Genomic DNA, 22051 nt, shown 5'->3' on the forward strand with positions numbered 1-22051 from the left:
AATATATTACTGTAATGTATTTTCTACCATGCGTCCTTATGTTCTGAACCTAATTACTTCTGTGCTATATACCTTTCCATTACGGACATTCTTGGAGTGCCTTCAACCTGGGAAGGTTTCTCCAGCCTAAATGATTTTGCATATGTATGCTCTTGCCCTCCCCTCACAGCCCTGACTAGCTAAGGTCACTTCCTTTCAGAAATCTCTCTCATCATTCCTTCTATCTTCCTCTCCCAGGCCTGTTTTCGGAATTAGTACATTTTAACTTTTCACTGACACTGAACTTCGACTTCCTTGAGGACAGGGATCCTTTCTTCCATCTTTGAATATGTAGAGCCTATTACACATGCAAAGCTTTGTCCAGGGAGAATTAACTGTTTTTTAATGGATAAATGAAGGAATGAATTACTGAATACCAGATCATTGTACTTCAGTGTGATTGCTAGCAGGTTATTTCACTTGCACCCATTGGATAAGGTGAGGAGCTAATTTGCACTTGGCTGATTTTTCATTCTAACTGGGAAATCCTGAATTTCAGGGGAAAGTATCCATAAACAATAAAATCCTAATTTCATTTTCCTGGTTCTTTTTAAAGTTAATTGAAGTTGTAAGTGATTTGCCTGCCCAAGCAGCATTAAATCTTTCTTTACTCATTAATGTCATTTTCTAAAGTACCAATAATTTTTATCACTCTCTAAGGAAACAAACTCTTCTCAAAAACAGTTCCATGTATTGAGTCAAATGTTTCAACTCTTAATTCAGGATTACTAATGAAAACGTACAGAGTGTGATTCAGAAATCTGAGTGACTATAAAATCATGACTTACTTCATTTAGAAACTCTGCCAGCAGGGCACCTGGGTGGCTCAGTTGGTTGGGTGTCCAAGTCTTGATCTTGGCTCAGTCAGGATCTCAGGGTCCTGAGATTGAGTCCCGCCCGCATAGAGCCCTGTGTTGGGCTCCATGCTCAGGGCGGAGTCTGCTTGTCCCTCTCCCTCTGTTCCTCTCCCCACTCGTGCTCTCTCTCTCGCAAATAAATAAGTAAAATCTTAAAAAAAAAAAAAAAGAAAAATTCTGCCAGCTAGCTGAGTCCTACAACAGAAGATCAAAAAAAGTTTTCTGATTTACCAAGTAGATGAATTTCCGATGTAGAATGTATTAGCTATTTAATTTACAAAACAGAATGGAAGATGATGTCCTCTTTAAATCCACTAATTCATTCTAAAAAATAGGGGGGGAAGTATTGAAATATAGAATATGAAGAACCTGATGAAGAAAGAGCATATGCTACAGAAATGCTTACAGAGCGACAATTTAAAGTTATAAAAGTTTGTGCTATGGACAATTAAAGACATGGGGAAAATAGTGGTTATAGAAGCAAAAGTATGATGATGTTAAAGATTTTTAAAACAAAATGATAGGTGTTTGAAATATTCTCCATTTGAAGTGAATATTTTGAACTATATTTTAGATAACTTTGATTACATTTTTAAAAAATGAATGTACATGGGGATAATATCTGAAATTAGGGACGAGTGGTAACTAAACTAAAACATTAAGATTTGGGATTTGGAAAAATACTTTGGACTTTATAACATAAATATCTAGGAATGGGTACCCCAAATAATTTTAATTCCTGCTTCTCCAATTGTGTTTTCTTAAAATACATTAATAATTACTTATACCTACCATTTGAAAGGCATTATATCAGGCACTATGTGGTGAGCAAGAGGCAAAAATATACAAGACATATTCACTGATTTTATAACATACAAGACAAATTTGCTGAATTTATAATCTCCTGACGGCCAAAATATTTATATGTAATTAACTACAATACATAAATATGTAGTATACTACATTGTATATGTGACATACAACAGGAAGCATTTTAACAGTCATCTGATTGCAAGACCGCAAATCCAATTAGAAGATGTTGCCTGGAGTTCTGCCACAATGATTAAAAACCCAGATCATTTTTCTGAGGGCTGCATAATATTAAAAAAAAGAGAGAGAGAGAAAACCCAGATAAGTCTCAGTTGGAAAGAAAATGCCACAATCTCTTAGCGATGTCTACTGTGGTCATGGGAGGGAGACAGTGCACATCATTGTGCAGTGTTTTTGCCTACTCGAAGAAAAGTTTAGTCTACTCCCTTCACAGATGGGATAACCACAAGGAGAATTTGTAGTGACCCCAAGGCTAATGCTTAAAGAAAACAGTATGCAGAACCTCTGACGTATTTGCCAGGGGTGAAAGTACAGTGGGAACACATCATTCAGGGCTGGTGCCACGCTATAAAAACAGCACATCTCAAGTGAGGTCAGACGTGAGGGCCAGAATGGCAAAATGGACTCAAATCCATGCCATGTGAATATGAAAATTTTAAGTCTCAAAAAAAAACAAAGGAGTCAAAGAACCGAAGAATAACACCATATATTGGGAGACCATCCAGGGTGTTCTATGTGGCTTCAAATGGTGAGAGGCCTGGGAGCAGACAACTCAGAGAGACAGACTTTATTTCATTGTAAGGTAAAGGGTCCTAATAGTGACACTTGTTTCACACACACAAAAGGCTATCTGAGGAGCCATGAGTCAGTCAGTCTCCTGCCCCAGGTAGTGTTCAAACCCTTCCAAACCAGATATATAATGACACAGAGGCTGGAAAGCTACTTGATCTTCTCAAGGTCTCAAAGGCCGTAAGCAGCAGAGTAAGGAGGAAAGCTCACTACCTGTCAGGCCAGTGAGTCATTCTCTTCCCTCTCTCCCTCCCATCTATCCTTCCTTCCTTTCTCCTTCCCTCCCTCCCTTCCTTTCTCCCTTCCTTCTCCAATCTCTCTCTCCTCTTAATTTCAAATCATCATGAAACCTGCATATATACAATCTATTACTAATCCCACCAATAGCATTCACTATTTCCATACAATAATACATTATTGCTACTGTTCCTTTTATTGGTCTCGCTGTCTCTCCAGCTCCCCATCCCACACCCGCAACTACACTTTTATGGAAAGTATGTAAGAGGACAGACTATTATTCAAAAAGGATTTTAAAGGCAAGGTGGATCACTGTTGACTAGAAGCATCAAAGGAGGAGTTATGAAAGAGGTGGGATTGGAGTTGCTTAAAGACTGGAAAATATTTAAGCAGATGGAAATGAAGAGTAGAGAAAATAACATAAAGCACAGCATAGCAGAAAACTGATTTCTCAAGTCACTGCTGTTTCACAGAAAATGGCACTACAGGATCGGACCAAAAATTTCTACAATCATTTTACTAATATCCCTAAGTCCCTTCAAAAAAACAAACGACTTCAAAATATACAAATATATAAATGTCTATGCTTTTCCTTGACACACACACACACACACACACACACACACACACACACACACACACACACTACTATTTCTTCCATGCCTCTAACTAGTTGCCAAACTTAACATAATGACTCTGCCTTGGGTGTAGTAGATATGCTATATGTTAATTATATATAGTGTTATATTATATTGTGTTATGTTAAAATCACAGTATAAGAATTTGGAATCTGTGCATCAAAAATGGGTAGGTTTTAGTTACATCCACTTGTGGCAAGTTTCAAATGTAGTTTTACTTTTTGTCTGAAAAGATTTGATGTTAGAAGCATAAAAGACATCATAGAACCAAACAATTTGAGAATTAAATATTCTTTTTCCTTATCTGCCACTACCTCTTCACTATCACAGACAGTGCCAATTGTGAATGTAATATTCAGTGAAATCTTTTCGGTCAACAGTATAAAAGCCACAAAGAAAAAGCTACCATAATAATCACATACTCTTCATCTCTCTCTCCCAGCTAATAGTGCTATGGGGAGCAATTCCTCGCAGGTGGTCTTAGCCCCAGCAGGAGTATGGCATAAAATTTGGTAAGGGGACAAGGACCATCCCTGTGTTAAAAGCATGTAACTGCCATTCTGCTGAGGTATGTCAACTTTCTTGCTGTGGGGTTATGGGCTACTTGCTTAATCCTTTTGTGCCTCAGTGTTCTCATCTGTAAATTCAGATAACAATTGTGTCTCCAATGACAGGAGGATTCAATTGGTTAATATGAGTAAATATTTACCGCAATGCCAGATATATACTCAGTGCCCACATATGACAGCTGTTTGTGTCATTCCTCATTAGTTACATGGCCTTGGGCAAGTCACTCAATCTCTCTGGCCATTCATTTGAAGATCAAGAGATGAAACTAAATGATTTCTAAGGCTGCTTTCATGACTAACAAATCCCAGCTACAAAGAAGAATCTTCTAACATTGGATTCACAAATCTTTTCCAAAAATTGAATGGCAGAAAAAGCGTAATAGTGTGGCTTGAATAAAGTGTCTACTGGATTCCTATATCTGTATTCTAGACTTAGCCCCAGGAGAAATAAAAAGGGGGCCCCAAGTAATCATGTGATTAGGAGCCAGAGAGAAGAAGAAACAAAGGTCTCTCTGTGAAAGACCAAAAGGGTTGTCACATAGTTTTGACTAAGTCGCTTCATTTAGTTTAGTAATTGAGCGAACCCAACACTTCAAAGGCACGTGTGAAGGAAGAGGTCATTATTACCAATCCAACGATATTATTTTGTTTTTTAATTGGAAATGTCAGGAATTCATTTTAAATTACAAGATGAGGTTCCAGGTGCACTATCTCTATCCAAGACTGCTCAATTTTGGTGTCTGTGAAATCTTGGCATTCTACTTTGATGAGGTCTCTGGAAATATAAGATGCTTCTCAGTGTGAAAAGTGCTTCTGTGCACCTCAGTGTGAGAAAAAGCTAAATCTGAAACCTCAATAAAAAAATCTTGATAAAAAAGTACAGTTTTTGCTGGCGCTACTGAAAGCACTCTTTAAAAAAATAGGGATCATCACACGAGAAATACAATACACAATTTACTCAGAATAGAGGTTCTGGTTGTATCAACACAAATCTTGCTTCCCGTACACAGGAAATGCCACAAATTATTTTGGTAATACGTAGGTATGTCAGGACTACATTTGTATTTAACTGACCTATGATTTCATAAGTCTTTGATTTCACGATGCTGCTCTGAAAGATCTGAAGAAGGGAAAGATGGGTTTAATCCTGGTTTGGGGATTTACAGCAAATCAAGTAAGCTCTTGGAGCCTTATTTTCAAGGGTGGGAGGTGCTCAATGAATATTTGTTCAGGAAAAGAAGGAATGAGGAAGGCAGGGAGGAAGGAAGTCCTGGGAAGTCACTGGCATTTTATCAGGAAATGCCCAATCCAAAGAGGCTGCTACAAGTCTTTTTGCTATCTGTATGTTAATTAATAACTGATTTATTTGCATTATGGATATAAAAGTAATTTTTATTGATGAAAGTAATGACTTTTAATTAGCATGATGAATGCTAAAAATAGAATCTTTATGGTGAAATTAAATATCTTCAAGCTATGTGGATTGACTAAAATAATTTGGAGATACTTTCCATCCTTGAATGAATAAACCGTAAGACTCCAGTGAGGTCGGTAACCTATACCCCAATGGCTTGTTCTCAGTGGATCCCAGGTCCAGCCATTGGTTTAGGAGGAATTCTGCATGAAGCATGTCAGTGCAAGGGCACAGAATCCCCCCTTGTCTGTGATGAACCTTTCATACACTTAAACACCTCAAAAGACAAAGAGCTGCCAGTTCACTGAGCTTACAGAACAGGGCATATGGACTTTTTTGCCTGTTTTAATGAATGGTTATTAAGTAACTGCATGCTCATCAGAATTTGGTCATTACAACCTCATCATCACAAACTTAGTTCGTGCCTGGATAACTTATCTACTGAAAATAACTGAAGAGTTAGGTATGATGAAATCAGCTTTAGTCAGATTACAATACCCTGACTTTGGGATGCTCAAGTCTAGTGATGGAAATAGGAATAAAAATAAATACAACACAAAGCACAATATAAGGTTATTTTAATACCACAATTTGTTAAAGAGGCTGAGTCCTAGAAGAGAAAAACTTGGAAGTCCAAGAGATTTCCTCAGACGAGTTAGTGCTAAGTCTGACAGATACAGCAGAATGTTCCAGAAAATTGGTTTTTTTTGGGGGGGATGGATAACGGGGGAGCATTATAGAGGTTAGAATATTTGTATATACAAATATCTATGTATACTAAACACACATACACACATATACACATTCACTCACTGAGAAATGTCCACCAAAATACTGCCTTTAGAGTTCTAAATGCACCCAGTCTGGAAAAAAAATCTTTCAGATTCTGTTTTTCACAACAACAACAACAAAAATAACAAAAAGTGGTGGTTTTACTGACAGTGATTTTCAAACTACACCTGTCATAATAAGACTAAAAAAATAACCAGCCTGCTGAGTGAAAAGTGGCATTCTCAGAAATAGTTCAAATAGTACTGAATATAGAACTCCATTTCACATATTTTAAAATGTCTTCCATCTAAATGATATCCTTTATGATTTTCCAAAGTCTGTTAAAAGGATCCTCCTAACTATGGGTTAAGATCTCTGAGATCAGAACTTGTCTCTCAGCTTGATGAATGGAAATGTTGAGCTGTTCTATTGGCCATTCCACTTGTTCTAAAAACCAATGAAGTTTTGTCTTTGGACATGTCTTTGAACATCCCCTTGTCATGTCTGGTTGTAACTGAGCCTATACATTAACAACCATACGGATACTGTAAACAGCACACTGAAACATAATTAATATGCTTTAATTCACCTCTGTCTTCTAGGGATGCCGCCATTTTATGTTGGGAATCAAATTAGTGGGAAACTACATGCAGCCAACAGAGCACGGGACTTGAAGTAATAGATTCAGATCCTAGATGTGTCATTTACCAGCTGGAGTGAAGTGCTAAAGCTCCCTAGATGTGTTACTGCATATACTACATGAAAGGGTTAAAGTGAAAAGTAAATAGTTTGCCTCATTCGTTCCACAGAAATGACTAAGTACACCTGATGTCATTTCACTGTGCACTATCAATAAATATTATTGGCATTTATGCTAAAAGAGCAGCTATCAGTTATTGCGTACTTAACGCATGTTTATATTTAATTCTTATAAGGTATCATGTTCAGTACCACTGCCTCAATCTTACAGACAAGAAAACGAAGGTTTGCAGCTATAACTTCATGCATAATGTCCGAACTCTTGAAGGGCAGTGCATATACCTTACTCATTATACAAATTCAGGCAATAGCATTGTACCTAGTATATAGTAGGTACATTATCATCACTTGAAACTCTTACAAATAATGTCTTTTTGGAACAATGCAAATTTAAAAATTAATAAGATACAGTGCATACTTAACAGACAGTATCAATATTGCTCCTTGGAAACACTATTTTGTTTCAAACTCTACAAATGAATAGGAGGTAGTCATACTGTGAGTGGTCATAACAATCTCCAATGACCAGCTGAGTATATAACCCACGTAATCTGCTCGCATTATGTTTTCTTCATATTGTCTCCAAAGTATATTCTCACCTATTTGATTCTCACAACAACTCAGAAAAGTAGAAAGAAGTCAGTCCACATTTTTCAGATAATGTAACTGGCTCAGAAAAGCACAGGGATAAACGAGTGATAAGGGTTGGAGCGGACAAAGAAGACAGGAAGATAAAAGGAGAGAAAGGGATGGGGAGGAGGAGAGGCAGAGGAAGAAGGGAAGAGAGAGAAGGAGAAGCAGAGGAACACTAGCTGCTTTTCAGACCAGCCCCTGCTTTCCCCTCAGCATCACCATCTCCTTACCAGTATGCAAAGTGGAGGGGATCTTTGGAAAAAGAATGACAAAATGGAATGTAGGGAGGGAGGGAAAAAATGAATGAATGAATATGAATGAGACTATCTAAGTGAAACAAGGTCCTAAGAGACATAAGGACATAGTATGGCTCTAACTTTTAGGGAATCTTGGGTATCTCTGACAATCCAATAAAGCTATGGAGGCTCTTACTAGAAAAATGTGTGCATGCGGGTGTGTGTGTGTGTGTGTGTGTGTACATAAATAGAGTATTTATACACAATTTCAGTGTGTTCACTGCACCCCAAATTTAGTGCTAGGTCCCACTTTAAGAAACATGCCTTAGAAATAGAGGACCCCCCCCCCACTGTTTTGTGCAGATCTAGAACGGGAGGGTGGTTGCACTTGAATGCGGCTGCCTGCGGCACTGTATCAGGGTATGCCACAGAGATAAGAACCATGGCTTCCCATCAGAATAACAGAAATATCTTTGAATCCCTTCTGCTGCCACCCACCTCTCCACAACATTTCAAGCTTAACAGGAAACAAAACAATCTCCTATACTACACACTGAAACCATTATCTACACTGGAACACGAAGCTTCTGGTCAAACCAGAAAAACTGAAATGGAGGATAAAGATTTGAGAAAATTTTGATTCCTCTAGTACTGAATCACTATGACCAAAAATATGGAAAGATCTACTTAATGGGTTAGGATCAAGGTGCAGAACAGAAGAACTAGAGGCATAGGCTTTGACAATTGTGGCACTGGTGACGTGGGACCCCTGGTTGGCACTCCATCCTCTTCACATCCAGATTTCCTTCATGAGCTGAAGGTAAAAATTAATGAATTTAAATAATTTGATACAAGTCTGACACACAACCTCACTAAACATCGTATTTCCCATCTATAAGTGCATTTAAAGATAGCACTTATGCTTAAAGAAAGTACCACCATGGTGAGCGTTCAATGAAGTAATGCACTAAACGTATCTAACACAGTGTCTGCTGCATACGAAATACTAGCTAGTGTTGGCCTACTTGAAAATATAGAGGAGTCATCAGAGGTGACGTGATGCCAATAACAGAGTTCCGATGTTTGCTATTCTTGCTATTCACAGTCCCCAATTTTGTGGGCGAGTGCATTGAACTAAGTGGCCTCTGCCCACCTCTAATATTTTATCAGCTCTGGAATCCACTGACAAATGCACTTTGCTAGGTGCCTTAAATAGATTATCTTGATTAATCATCCTATTGGTAGCTAACATATTTAGCTGGGTACTCCTCAGACACATATGTGAAGCCATCTCATACTCATCATAATCCTGTGAGGCCAATACTCATATTATCTCCATTTTACAGTGGAAGAAACTGAAGCACAGAAAGACTGGCTCAGGTTCCCACAGTGGGAAAGTGGCAGATCTGGGCTTTCAAACCCAGACTCTAGAGTCTGTGATCTTAACCTCTAGATGCACTGCCTCTCAAGAGGTAGGCATTTTTATCTCCAGTTTATGAATAAGAAAATGTAGCCCAAGGTCACACATAGAGTAAGTGAGAGAAATGCAGATAAGAATCCAGGGTTGTCTGACACACAAAACTGTGCTTCTCCACACCATGCCACAGGCATGTGTCCCAGGAGTAGAAATAGGAGCGAGCACTCAGGATGAGGTTCACAGAAGAAGGTCTATGAGAAAGCTTCAGGCACTTTGATCTAACAAGACAGAGCTCTAGACATGAGATGCCTTTGCGTCATCATCTACCCCTGCCACAATGAGTGACTCCACACCCTTGGGACAACAGCAGCAGCTGCATCCCTCAGAGTCTCAGAGTCAAGAGGGAATTTCCTGAGGATGCAGACATAAAGAATTAGAGATGTTTCCTAACACTCGAATCTGCCCTGTTCACTGCTGGTTTTCTCTGCCTTGGTTCTGGCTCTATGAAGATGAATGTTCTAGCTCTGGTCTCCTTCAAATCACCTGTGTTGCTTAATGATCTAAGGAACAATAGCTGCTCATGGCCACTGTATCCAAATTTGGGGCACAGAAAACACTGTCATCACCAGTTCTTTTAATCGATGAAAAATCAAAGATCACTAATTAAATTTATATCTATAAATTATGTATGTGGTGCTTTGGCAAATGCTATACAGATCACACTGAACGGGACGTTTTCAAGGAGCTTATAAAACATGTCATCTTTGTAAATGAGCCCAAGTTACAGGCATTTTCTGCAAACACAAAGTAGTATTTCACAACACAAGACAGAGGTGAGGATAAAGAGTTTAAAATTCTTATATAGGTATTTTAATAATAGAAGAGCCCTATACTACTGTCCCCAAAATGTCCTAAAACACCACCCACCAGACAATGTCCCCAGTCAGTTCCAAACAAATTGAGAAAACCTTTCAGCCTGGCATTCCAGGACTCATCCGTGAGACCCAAGTCTTCCTATTCACCGTATACCCTCTGTGTTCCCCACACACCACTCTTAGAAACAAGACAAACCACTTGCTGTTTCAAGAGTACAACCTTCATTTTCTGTTACCAAGTGGCTCTCCGTGTAGCTGCTTCTGTGGTGTCCTGACTCAAACTCTATTCCAGCCTCTTCTTCAAGTCACCATTTGACTTGCCACCATTTTCTACGTGAAGTCTTTCCTCACCCCTCCAAATAAAAACGAGCTTGTCCTCTTCTGAACCACCAGAGGTCTTTGTGGTGTGTGTGTGTGTGTGTGTGTGTGTGTGTACACACTTCTTCTATTATGGTGATTTATATTATGACCTTGGCATATTTACCTAATTTCCCAAATTAGGCAGTAAAAGCCTCAGGAATTTGGTTTATTTCTGAAGTCTCCTTTGTAACCTCTACTCTGTCTGATGTCGTGCTTGCAACACAGGAATTCAATAAACATTTACTGAATTATCATTTCATTAATAATGCCAATGATTTACTGATCTCTTATCTCTTATAAAGTATCCACTATGGGCCAAGTATGACATTTATATATTATATCTAATTGAATATACAAAATCCTGTGACTTAGGAAATTGAGGCTTAACAAGCTTAAATAAGTTGTTCAAGGTTACACAGCAAGTAGAGTTCCCAACTGTTAACATAGCAGCAGGATGTACTTTGGATCTGAATCCAAATTTGTTAGATTCCAAACCTGGGCTCCAAATCAACACTACATAAAAGTGATAAAACTGAAAAGATATATTGCTTTTGATTTCTAGATAAATGAATTTAGCAAGTATGAAACAAAACCACAGCTTGTGGTAGTAAGGAGAGCTAGTTTTCAAATTAATCTAAAGACTTAAAAAATGACTTTTGAAGGTTAAAAAATATACAATATGAAGAACCTTTATCACTACAGTCCAAGAAGTGTAAGAGATGGGGAAAGAGACTGAGGCGTTTATTTAGAAGAATAACTTATTAGTAAACTGCATTTGTATGTTATAATAGAAAAGACCTCCACTTGGGAATTTGACAAAGTAGGGTTAAAATTCTGAGTATAACATTTTTAGCCCTAGACCTTGGGCAGGTTACTTTATCTTTGTAAGCCTCAGTTTTTGCAAATATTAGGTGACAATAATAACAACTGCTTTCATAGATAATGCAAATGGTAGACAGGTATAAGGTATATAATTCAACAAATGATGGGCACGACTAGTGTTATTATTACTAATAATATTATTTTCATGTCAAGTGACTGTGCTAAGCCAGTGTTTTTCAGAAGAATGGAAAGGCAGAGAGGCCATTACCATTCCCAACCTCTCCCGTTGCGAGAGCGTACTATTTGGAAAAGCAGAAGGGGAAAAAAGGGCCAGCAGCGCCGCGAGCCTTTAGGATCCAATACTTCCTTCTCTTCAGATGGAACCCCCCCCAATTCTTTGTCTTGCAACTAAAGAACTGAATGTCAAAACATGGAAAGCAAGTCAGATCCTCCCTTTAAAAAACCCTCAATTTTTATTCTGTATGCCTGCCGCATTAGCCATCTCTCGTCTTCTCCCACAGAACGTGTTCTTTGGATGTAGTAGAAGTAGGATGGCATTTGGCATCAGTCCTATGGGCATACAAACATCACACCCACCTATTTTTATTTTCAGGTGTCTCCATTTTATTATCTGAACCTCAATGTCCTTAAATGTCATCTGGAGAGGAACGCTCTGAGAATAAATGCAGTCATAGCTCGTGTGCCCAGCAGAGTAGGCACTCAATAATGACTGATTCCCTTTCTCCTTCTAGCTTCCCCCTAAGTGGGAAATAATCAACATCTTAGGGCCAATATGTTCTCGTCTCTAACTGGCACCTGCCACCACGGATGGCTGGGTAGGATCTGAAAGGTGCTACCTCATTTAAATAAGACACAGAATGGTAATTACCAAGGGACAAGTTACAGACATTATTGATTATGGTTGCAGCCAAACCAGGGACCTGAAAGTGACAGACTTTTTTTCTTTAAAAACAAAAAATCCCAGAAAAATCTCTGAGCTATTCAGTCTCCCAGAAAACATGTGCCTGAGAACCCGTCTGCAGAAAGGAAAAAGAATTCCCCAAAATGACTAAATTTTCTTTCCTCTATCAGCTTTTCAAATGGAAGAGAGAGAACACAAACACGAAGGTGGATTTTTAGCACATTGCAATATTAAAAAACAAAACAAAACATTTTCTGGTGCAAGGTCTGACACTTTTCAAACCAGTATGCTGGAGCTGAACTCAAAGTCAACTATCATGGTACCTGTGATAAACGAAGTTACTTTGAAGTTACCAAGAAGTTCCTTGGTAGAATTCCATTATGTGTGTTAGGAACCTCTCATTATTTGGAAAAATATGAAATCATTTCCCCTAAAATCAAAATAAACATGAATATCCAAACCCAGTAGATACCACTGATGTTCTCAACATTCATTTGTGAAATTTACACATTCAACCACTGAAATAAGACTTCCTTTTCCCTTTCCTCTTCATTTCCTAATTTCCTATTTGTTATCTGTTGAGAGTTGAAAGAGAGAAGCCGTACCATTGGAAGGATACCTCCAATACTTTGACAATAACAGAGGAACCATAACGTTTTCTGAAGAAACACCACCAATTTTCCTACCAATAACTTTATACCATATTCACATATGTAAATTATTATGTGATCACCATCTTAATAATTACATATGTAGATCTGTGTGTACGTGTGTGCGTGCGCCTGTATACACACACGCACACACACAGAGTCCATAAATCCACAAGGCATTCTAAGCGAAGCTATCAGAGAAAACGACTTCAGCTGCCCAGAGAGTGGAGCAGCCTTTAAATGTATCTTGTCATTTGGACACAGATCCTGCTTTTCAGCGAGCACTGCTGTCGGAGCCTCTTCATTTAGCAGTTTTCAATTTTTTTTTTTTTTTTTTTTAAGATATTTGTTCCCTGGTCAGCTTAGTCCCCCTGGCACTTTCATCTGAAAGGGAAGGGGGTGGTAAAACGGGAATGCGCGCCAGGACTCGGGAAGCAGGAGTCCCTTCCACACCCCTGGGACTGATGCCCTCTCCTCCTCGCTGGCCCGCTGCTCCTCAGCTTCCAGTCGCAGAGAGCCGGCGCCCGGCGGAGCAAGGCCACTGAGTGGATGAAGTAAAAATTCATCCGAGGGCTCACCTCCTCCCCGGCCCCGACCCCCATCCATCACTTCCCAAAGCCCCCATCCCTCCCATCCTCCTCCTCCCAGTCACCCTAACCCTGCACCACAGCAGGGGGGTTGCGGGGGCGGCATGTGGGGGAGAGATGCGGGCTTCCTTCGCACCCAGCCCTGACGCGCCCTAGAAGAATGTCCTCTGGGGAAGGGGCTGCCCACAACTTGGAGGAACTTAGAAGGCAAAGCCGCCGCGCCCCGACCCTCAGCGGGGCCTCCACCCTGAACGTGAGGGGGGACCGAAGGGAGTCGACGCGAGGGCGGGCACCCCCGGGCTTACCACGAGCACGGGAACCCCGGCGGCCAGCGAGTAGAGGAGCACGGGGGGCACGGCGCTGCTGTCCTCCGGGCCCGGGTAGGGCTTGCGGTAGGCGCTGTCGTGGCAGAAGAAGCCCTGCACGTTCACGGTGAACGTGTCGGTGTACTCGAAGTAGTACGCCAGCATCACCGTCCCTGCCATGATCACCATCTGGAAATAGAGCATGCTGCTGGTGAGCGCGGCGGGCAGCAGGGGCATGCACGCCTCCCGGGCCGGGCCAAGCCAAGCGGGCGGCGGACGCGGCGGGCCCCCTCCCGGGTCCGCCGAGGCAGCCACCGGGGGCGCGGCGGCGGCGGGGGCGGCGGGACGACGAGGCGCGGGAGGAGGGATGGAGTCGCTGGAGGAAGAGGCGGAGGCAGGTTCGGGTTTCGAGGCGCCAGCAGGCTGCAGAGGAGGCGGCTACCCCCAGACGAGCCCCCGCTCCCCTCCCCGCCCCCCGCCCGCCGCAAGCGCCGCCCGCCCGGGCGCGGGGTCGCGCGGGAGGGCGGGGAGTCCCGGGCGACCGGCAGCGGCCGCAGCGCCCAGCAAGAGACCGTTCACGTTGCAGCAGCGCCTGGTGAAGTCCCCCGGGCCCGCCCGGAGGAGGCGGCGTCGGCGGACCAGGCGGCAGAAGCCGGGACAGCGGCACCTGTGCCCCTCGGAGGGCGGACGCAGTGGAGCTCGAGAAGCTCCTCGCGGGGGTAAAAACCGAAAAAGGGGAGGGGGAGGGGAGGCAGCAGAGAAGGAGCTTCTAGAAACTCCTTTCTGAGGCAGCAACTGGGCTGTTTAAGAAACCCGCACAACGCCTGGGAAAATGATGCGTGGCCGCGTCTTCGGAGCGCAAACCCCACCGAAGCTCAAAGTGCCGGATGCCGCGCTGCGAGTTTCACCCGGCGCTCCCTTGGATTCCTTAACCCCGCGCAGGACACACGCCAAGCGGTGGTTTCCAGGCACTGTTAGAAAAATAATCTCAGAGCATTTTAGATTCGGAGTTTCTCTGCCTCCCCTCTAGCTTCCTAGGGCTTTGCATGTAGAAACACAATCATAGTTCAGTAGCTCCAGAAGCAATCATCTTTTGTACCATGGCCCCTTCCTCCTTCATGTATTCTCCACTTGCTCATCTTCAGTCAGTCTCCCTTAAGCTGCTTGTGAGAGGAGGCATTGCAGGTTCCTGGCACCCAGCGGTGCCTGCCACAAGGGAACGGAAAAGGGCTATTTGCCTCATCTCGCTATTCCCCGAGTTCTGGGGAATTGCCGGGATTCCCCCAGGTCAGGGGAAAGGAGAGGGAGACCAACGTGGGCTCACACCACATGCGGACGAAACACACCCCTACATGGGCATACACGCGTGTGCATAGCTCTGTAAGTAGCTGCATATATGTAAAGAACCCATTTCGTGATGCCATGTGGGTCCCTGCGTGCAAGCTTAGGCAGCAAACTTGGGGGTGGAGGTGGGGGAGGACCGTAGCAGAGCCTGACACTGCTCACATCCTCCACTCTAGAGAGCAGGTAAGGAAGCGTTATGTTACAGACAAGGGGATGAAAATATTGGTAGAGCCCTTCCTGTCTCATTAAAATGTAGATTACTTTAGCAGGTTTCTGGAATATTCATTCATTTTAGTGGGTTGTACTTGATTTTTAGAGGTGGGTCTTTATCATCAGGAAAAAGCGACATTGGTAGGCTAATAAGGCCGTTTAAATTTGGCAACTGATTAGTATTTGGCAGAAGCAATGGCGGTGTGAATTGCCTTTAATGAGGGTTACCTTATCCACCACATGTTATTAAACATCATTTAATAACTACTTACTAGATAAAAGACACTGAACAACATGTATAATAAGCAATTTGGGGCAGTGGGAGGAAACGGTTCCTTAATGGACAAGAGTGGCTTACCATATTATGAAAATGTAACTACTACAAAGGCACATGATTTAAAGCCCCATTCAGAGAATCATTTTAAGACTGTAAGAGTGTTTAAACTGCTCTTCTGGCTGTACATAGGAATCTTCCAAACCTTTCTAATTAATAGAATTTTGGGAAAAATGGTCTTAATTTTTAAGGGTAGATTTTAAGGGTAATTTTGAATTAAGGAGAGTGATGTAGGTAATCGATACAAGCCAATGAAAACATATATTACTTTTGAAATTAAAATGCGGGTACTGCATTGTTAACATAGACTGTATGTTATCTGTATCTGTATTTGAATTAAGGAGAGTGATGTAGGTAATCGATACAGTCGATACAAGCCAATGAAAACATATATTACTTTTGAATTTAAATTTGAATTTAAAATTTCAAATTGAATTTGAAATTAAAATGCATGTACTGCATTGTTAACATGTATTGAGTGCCTAGTACTGTGAGTGTGACAAAGCAGGGTCCTTGTCTGTCCTGTTCACTGTTCTGTCCCCAGCATGAGCAGTGTATGCCACATTGTAGGTATTCAGTAAATATCTGTCAAATAAATTAATGAATCTATTCCTCTAAGAATAATGGTGAAGTATGTTCACATATAAGATGTATGTCAGGGACTAGGGAATCATAATCTTTATATCCTAAGGTAAACATAGACTGCCTACTTAACATGACATACCAACATTGAAGGTAGAAGGTTAATGTAAGAGCAGCAGTTCTCATATTACTTCAGTTCAAATCCCAGATCCGCCACTTACCAGCTCTGGAAAACTAGCCGAGATGCTTGACTTTTTTCTACTTCAGTTTCATCACCAGTAAAATCAGGATAATATTAGTACCTACTTTACAAGGTTGATAGGAGGATTAATGATGCTTAATTATGTCTGGCACATAGCAAACACCTATATCATGTTTAAATGTTACAAAATTTGACTTGTAGACATAAACATATCTAGACTACCTTAACTCAGGTCACTCCAACATCTATCACCAGTCACCTCCTTCTAATTTTTGACTTACAAAATGATTCTGGGTGTATCCATATTTCTATAGGTATATACATTTTCCTATAGGTTTATGCACGTTCTGTCTTCTTTTTCAGAAGCTATCTATCTCGGGAATAAGATAGTATTTTCCACAACATCCCCATCATTTGTCCACATTAGACATGGACAGTCAAATAGTGTTATTGACTGATTCATGGTTGATTAATGATCCAATGCTGAAATTCGAAGTTAATACTGAATCTTAACTCACATTATAAGGATACCAACATTAAGTTCAACTTCCATGAATATTTGAACAGATTGGTTATTCATAGAAATGATGTGAAATGGATGAAAAAGCATGAGCTATGTGCCCTTGGGCTGGTTACTTTAGTTTCCTGAGTCTGAGCTTTTTGGGGGGACAAAATGAACTAATTTTTCTTACCTCTGTGCTTTTCTTAAAAAATTTTATTTTATTATGTTATGTTAGTCACCATACAATACATCATTAGTTTTTGATGTGGTGATCCATGATTCATTGTTTTCGTATAACACCCAGTGCTCCATGCAGTACGTGCCCTCCTTAACCCTGATCCATCACCGGGCTAACCCATCCCCCCTCCCCGCTCCCCTCTAGAACCCTCAGTTTGTTTCTCAGAGTCCATCGTCTCTCATGGTTCATCTCTCCCTCCGATTTCCCGTCTCCGGGCTTATTTTGACAATTAAATGAGACCATGTAAAGTACCTAGCCCAAAGAAGGTACTGGTTTAGTATGTTTTTTCACTTTATTTTCTTATACATTATTTAAGCTAATTCTTTTCCAAAATACACCTTTTCAACTTCAAAGAGCCCTTGGGAATCCTACCTCAATTTTTAATTTACCTTCCCACTGTTTCTAGATTAACAACAGCACTGCTCATAGTTAATCCTTTGGAATCCTTGCCTAAATTCTTAATTTAATTCTTAGGCACCTCCTTTTGCTTTAAAATATATTATAACAGTCAATCTTTCTGAAAACATTGTCCTGTCCTGCAAATTCTTCCTATTCAGCTCCAACCAAGGTGGATAATCTAGATAAAAAAATATGGCGTTTATAACTTCTATTTTCCAACTTCCAGTGATTCATATTATATTTATTTGCCCATGTCCTAACAACCACTCTGATCTCACTCTGTTTCTTCACCCATAAAACATGAACCATGATAAATACTGAGACAAATCTTGGGGGGAGTCATTTATCCATTGCAATATCTCTCATCTTCCCATTTCAATACTAATGTTCTGATAAGAACTAATAAGGTGCTAGACCAGCATGTGAAGTTGTTGTCTTTGTCTATATGGTTTATAAATTTTTCATCCACAAACAGAAGACAAATGTACAAAAATCTGGGGTGGATGTTTATGCTGATAACAGTGCAAAGACCAACTGAATGAATCGTCCTTGGGAAGCCAAGCATTGACTGTGGATAATTAGGTAAATGAATGTGTCCTTCTTTAATTTAGAAAATCTAAGGTGCTTGCTGGAAGGGAAATGGAGATGTACCTAGCTCCTCAAGATTATTACCAATTGGGTTCTGTACAATAAATCTGTGACTAGCAAGAGAGGCAGACTGAGATTTTTCCATTAACATCCAAGGATTTGGCCCTCATTAGTTAATAGACAGAATGGTTTTGGCAAAGATGGCTGAACATTTCCAAGGACTAATGAAGATACAGAATGCTAAGCATTGGGTTTCCATGTGTTTCAAGTAACTCAGAGGTAAGCCAGGGCATTTTCCTGAACTTTTCTCATTCCACGGTGCCAAAACAGAAAAAATAACATTACTTTCAGTGCATAGCTGAGATGGTGAGGTATGAAGGATTCAGAAGACTTTATACAAGACAAACTAAGGAAACATCTCCAAAAGAATGGAGTCCTCCTTGACAACAACAATGACAAAATCAATGACAAAGACAACAATGAAAATGCTCATAATGCTAAACCTGAGCTGCAGATGTTTGAGGAGATTCATGAGTGTGAAAAGTTAGATGACTTTGTACTAATGAGGAACTTTAAATATTAACATATAGATTGGTGGAAGATCTAATGGGAATTGATTTGGAAAGAGATTTTTTTTTTTTAATAGACCAGGTAATTGCTTTCAGAATAAGTAAAGGCATCTGGTAATTCATTCTAATAATTATTGAACTACAAAAGGCAATATCTTGACAGGTCTTTATTGAACTGGATCTTGAGAAGGAGCGAATACACTAGTTTACTAACTCCCAAACAATCTGATATAGAGAACATCCCGGATACTTAAGGAATAAGTTGTAGGACTGGTTAACACAAGAAAAGTGCTTAAATTTGTTCATATAAATATAAAGATACAGCATCCTCAAAGGCAAACTAAAGAGAGCTAGGCACTTTTGGGATTATACCTTGACCTCTTATTATGGAAATCATAGTGCACTGCATCTTCACATAAAAATCTTCTGTGCTTGATGTAGGAGGTAGCTGTGTTCTCAAGAAAACAGGAGGAAAATCAGCCACTGTAGTAATGTGTATGTCTATCTTTGAGGTTCCAGCTGTAATGGGATGTTTATCTCAGAGGCCAGAAACTTCTGATCTGGACAAGTAGTATTTATCTTCAGTTAGAACCTCTGAGATATCTTAAAAATGCCTTACTCTGATTGCATTACAGCTGATTGTATTCTTCTACATTTCCAGTATTATTTTAAGTTTTCACTTTCAAAACAGTTATCACAAACCAAGCACACATTTTACTAGAGCACATATTAAATCTAGTTATATTTCACTGAAGGTATAGGCATGAAATTGATAGACTAAGTAAAAGAGTTAAAATTTATAAGACATTAAGGCTGGGAAAGAATAGAAAAATTTAATGTGTTATCAATTGAACACTCCTATATTAAAATAAAATTTTAAATTATTGAGTTAGCAAAAGTTAATTGAAACATGCTGATCATACTGTGTGGCCATGGCAATCAGCCTCTCTAAATCTCAGTTTGCTCATCTGTAAAATTGAGTTAGTGAATCTTTACAAAGACATCAAAAGGCTCATATTTATTAAATGCTTTGGAAATATCAAAACATTGGACAACTCTGCATTAGGAAATATATCATAATTAGGAGGAGAAAATGCCTAATCTAAATGGGTGCTGAATTTTCTCGCCAGCACTGCGTTCCAACTCAAAAAAAAACTCAGATTATTTGCTGTCTGGTCTGTTTCCACATCTATGAATATTAGATTATTTACCATATATTTAAATCATTAAAAAACCCCACAGTGCTTGGTAAAATGTAAGTCAGTAGATCCATTACATGGGGGGAAGTTTCAAAATATTTGAGTTCCCTGAGAATAACTTTAAACAATTATTAAAGATAAGGACATCGGAACGTGTCAGTGAAGTGGGTGGTTAAGCCCAAGGACTGAGGACTCAACAGATATTTTTGTTCTGTAGGTTCATAATTACGGGAACTTGGTGAAGTCATTTTAATTTCTTAGTTTCTATAGTACCCTAAAATGAGGATAAGGCTGCCTACTTCACCAAGATGCAACACAGAGTCTAGGCCATTCATGACAATAAGTGATCATCACAGTTATTATTACTCTTCTGGTATAATTAATCCTGCTACTGTTGGATCAGCAAAACTTTCATTGATCCATTTGGAAATGTGCCTGCATAAAATCTTGCTCAATTGTCTATGTAACTTCATGTTACTTGAAGACACCTGAAAGTCATTACTTGTGCTATGATAAATGAGGACTGTCCTAAACAAATCACAAATCCTGCTAACAATGAGAAACGGAGCTTCTTTAGAGGTGTTTTGGAAAATGTGGGGCAGACTATGCCGATGACAGCTGCAGGTCCTTTGTCAACGATACAGATTGTGAATGGTAATTAGCATTTGTTTGGTTGTCCTTCAGTGTACTGGATAATGATTGAAACAAAGACATAACGAAACTAGACACTCAAAATGGTTCCTTATGTTCATATATGGACCATAATCAACTATTAGTTTAGAATCAGATAATTTTTAGAATGTTATTTTAGTGAGGGCACAAAGGCTTCTGGCTTAATCAATTTCTGCTGTAAATTTCGTCATACTTGAATGGATTATTGAATTACTGGACTTTTCACCCTATGGACTTGCAACAATAAGCAAGGAAAATAATTTTTTGGTCAAGGAAAGAAAATAATGTCTTAATTACTGCACTGAAAGAGAGTAAGGAGCAGGAAGCATTACCTCTAAAGTACAAGTGTTTATATGTTGTAACACTTTGAAAGAAAGTTGGGGGAAGTTTTTGGAAGAGAAGCATATCACTGTGCTTGTATTGTTATGTTAACTCTTCTGATTATCACTTTTTGTTATTAAATTATGTATTGATTAATCGTATTTTATTATATCAATTTTATTATTGTAAGCAACGCTTCAAATGTAACAATGTCTTCAATTTAATGTAATGGGTAAGAATAAAATATTTCAGTTTGTTTTCCACTCACTGATGACTTGCTTTAATATTCTTCTGGCTCATATGGATCTCTAATAAAAATAGAAGAACATGAATAGTAAAATCTTAATTAACTTCATAAAAGTCTCATAAAATAGGGTATCTTGGGGAACTACTGCTTTTATTAATAGAAGCCCTTCACGTTTTTTGGAGGAACTCTTTTTTTTTTCCCCAGTTTTACTGAGAAGTAGTTGAAGTACATCACTGTATTAGTTTAAGGCAATCAGCATTATGCTTTGATTTACATGTATGGTGAAATGACACCACAATAGATTGAGCTAACATCTGTCTTCTCATACACAATAAAGAGAAAAGAAAGAAAAAAAAGAAAAAATTTCTCTTTGTGATGAGAACTTTTAGGATTTACTCTCTTAACTTTCTATGTATCATACAACAGTGTTAGCTGTTGTACATTACATCCTCAGGAATTATTTATCTTCTACCTGGGAGTTTGTGGCTTTTGACCACCTTCCTCCAATTCCTCCTCCCCACACCTTCCATCCCTGGTAACCATAGGTCTGATCTCTTCCCCATGAGTTGATTTTTTTGTTGTCTTTTTCGTTTGCTTGCTTTTAGATTCCACATGTAAGTGAGGTCATGCGGTATTTGTCTTTCTCTGATTTACTTTGTTTAGCATAATGTCTTCAAGATCCAACCATGTTGTTGCAAATGGTAAGATTTCTTTGTTTTTTTTATGTTTGAATAATATTCTGTTGTATCTATATATATATACCACAAAATGTTATCCATTGACTCACCAATGGACATTTAAATTGTTTCCATGTCTTGGCTATTGTAAATAATGCTGCTATGAACATGGGGGTGCAGATACCTTTCCAAGATAGGTTTTTCATTTCCTTTGGATATATTCTCAGAAGTGGAATTGCTGGATCATATGGTGGTT

The 22051-nt window shown here is 39.7% G+C and overlaps 1 protein-coding gene across 4 annotated transcripts in view; it reads right to left on the minus strand.

Annotated features, from left to right (window-relative positions):
- PLPPR5 (phospholipid phosphatase related 5) overlaps positions 1-16172 on the minus strand; it is a 119605-nt gene extending 103433 nt beyond the window's left edge. Inside the window, exons 1-2 of one of the 4 annotated variants that reach the window (XM_027577540.2) lie at positions 14284-16172; positions 13712-13900 (exon numbers count right to left, since the gene is read on the minus strand). In XM_027577540.2, the coding sequence (XP_027433341.1) occupies positions 13712-13900 (189 nt within the window). In that variant the 5' untranslated portion in view covers positions 14284-16172. Of the gene's footprint in view, positions 1-13711; positions 14221-14283 lie in introns of those variants that run through there. The other 3 variants (XM_027577549.2, XM_027577531.2, XM_027577520.2) reach the window with 3 other exon arrangements.
- Between the last annotated feature and the right edge of the window lie 5879 nt (positions 16173-22051).

This window comes from Zalophus californianus, chromosome 4, assembly GCF_009762305.2.
Source record: "Zalophus californianus isolate mZalCal1 chromosome 4, mZalCal1.pri.v2, whole genome shotgun sequence".
Classification (NCBI taxonomy): Eukaryota; Metazoa; Chordata; class Mammalia; order Carnivora; family Otariidae; genus Zalophus; species Zalophus californianus.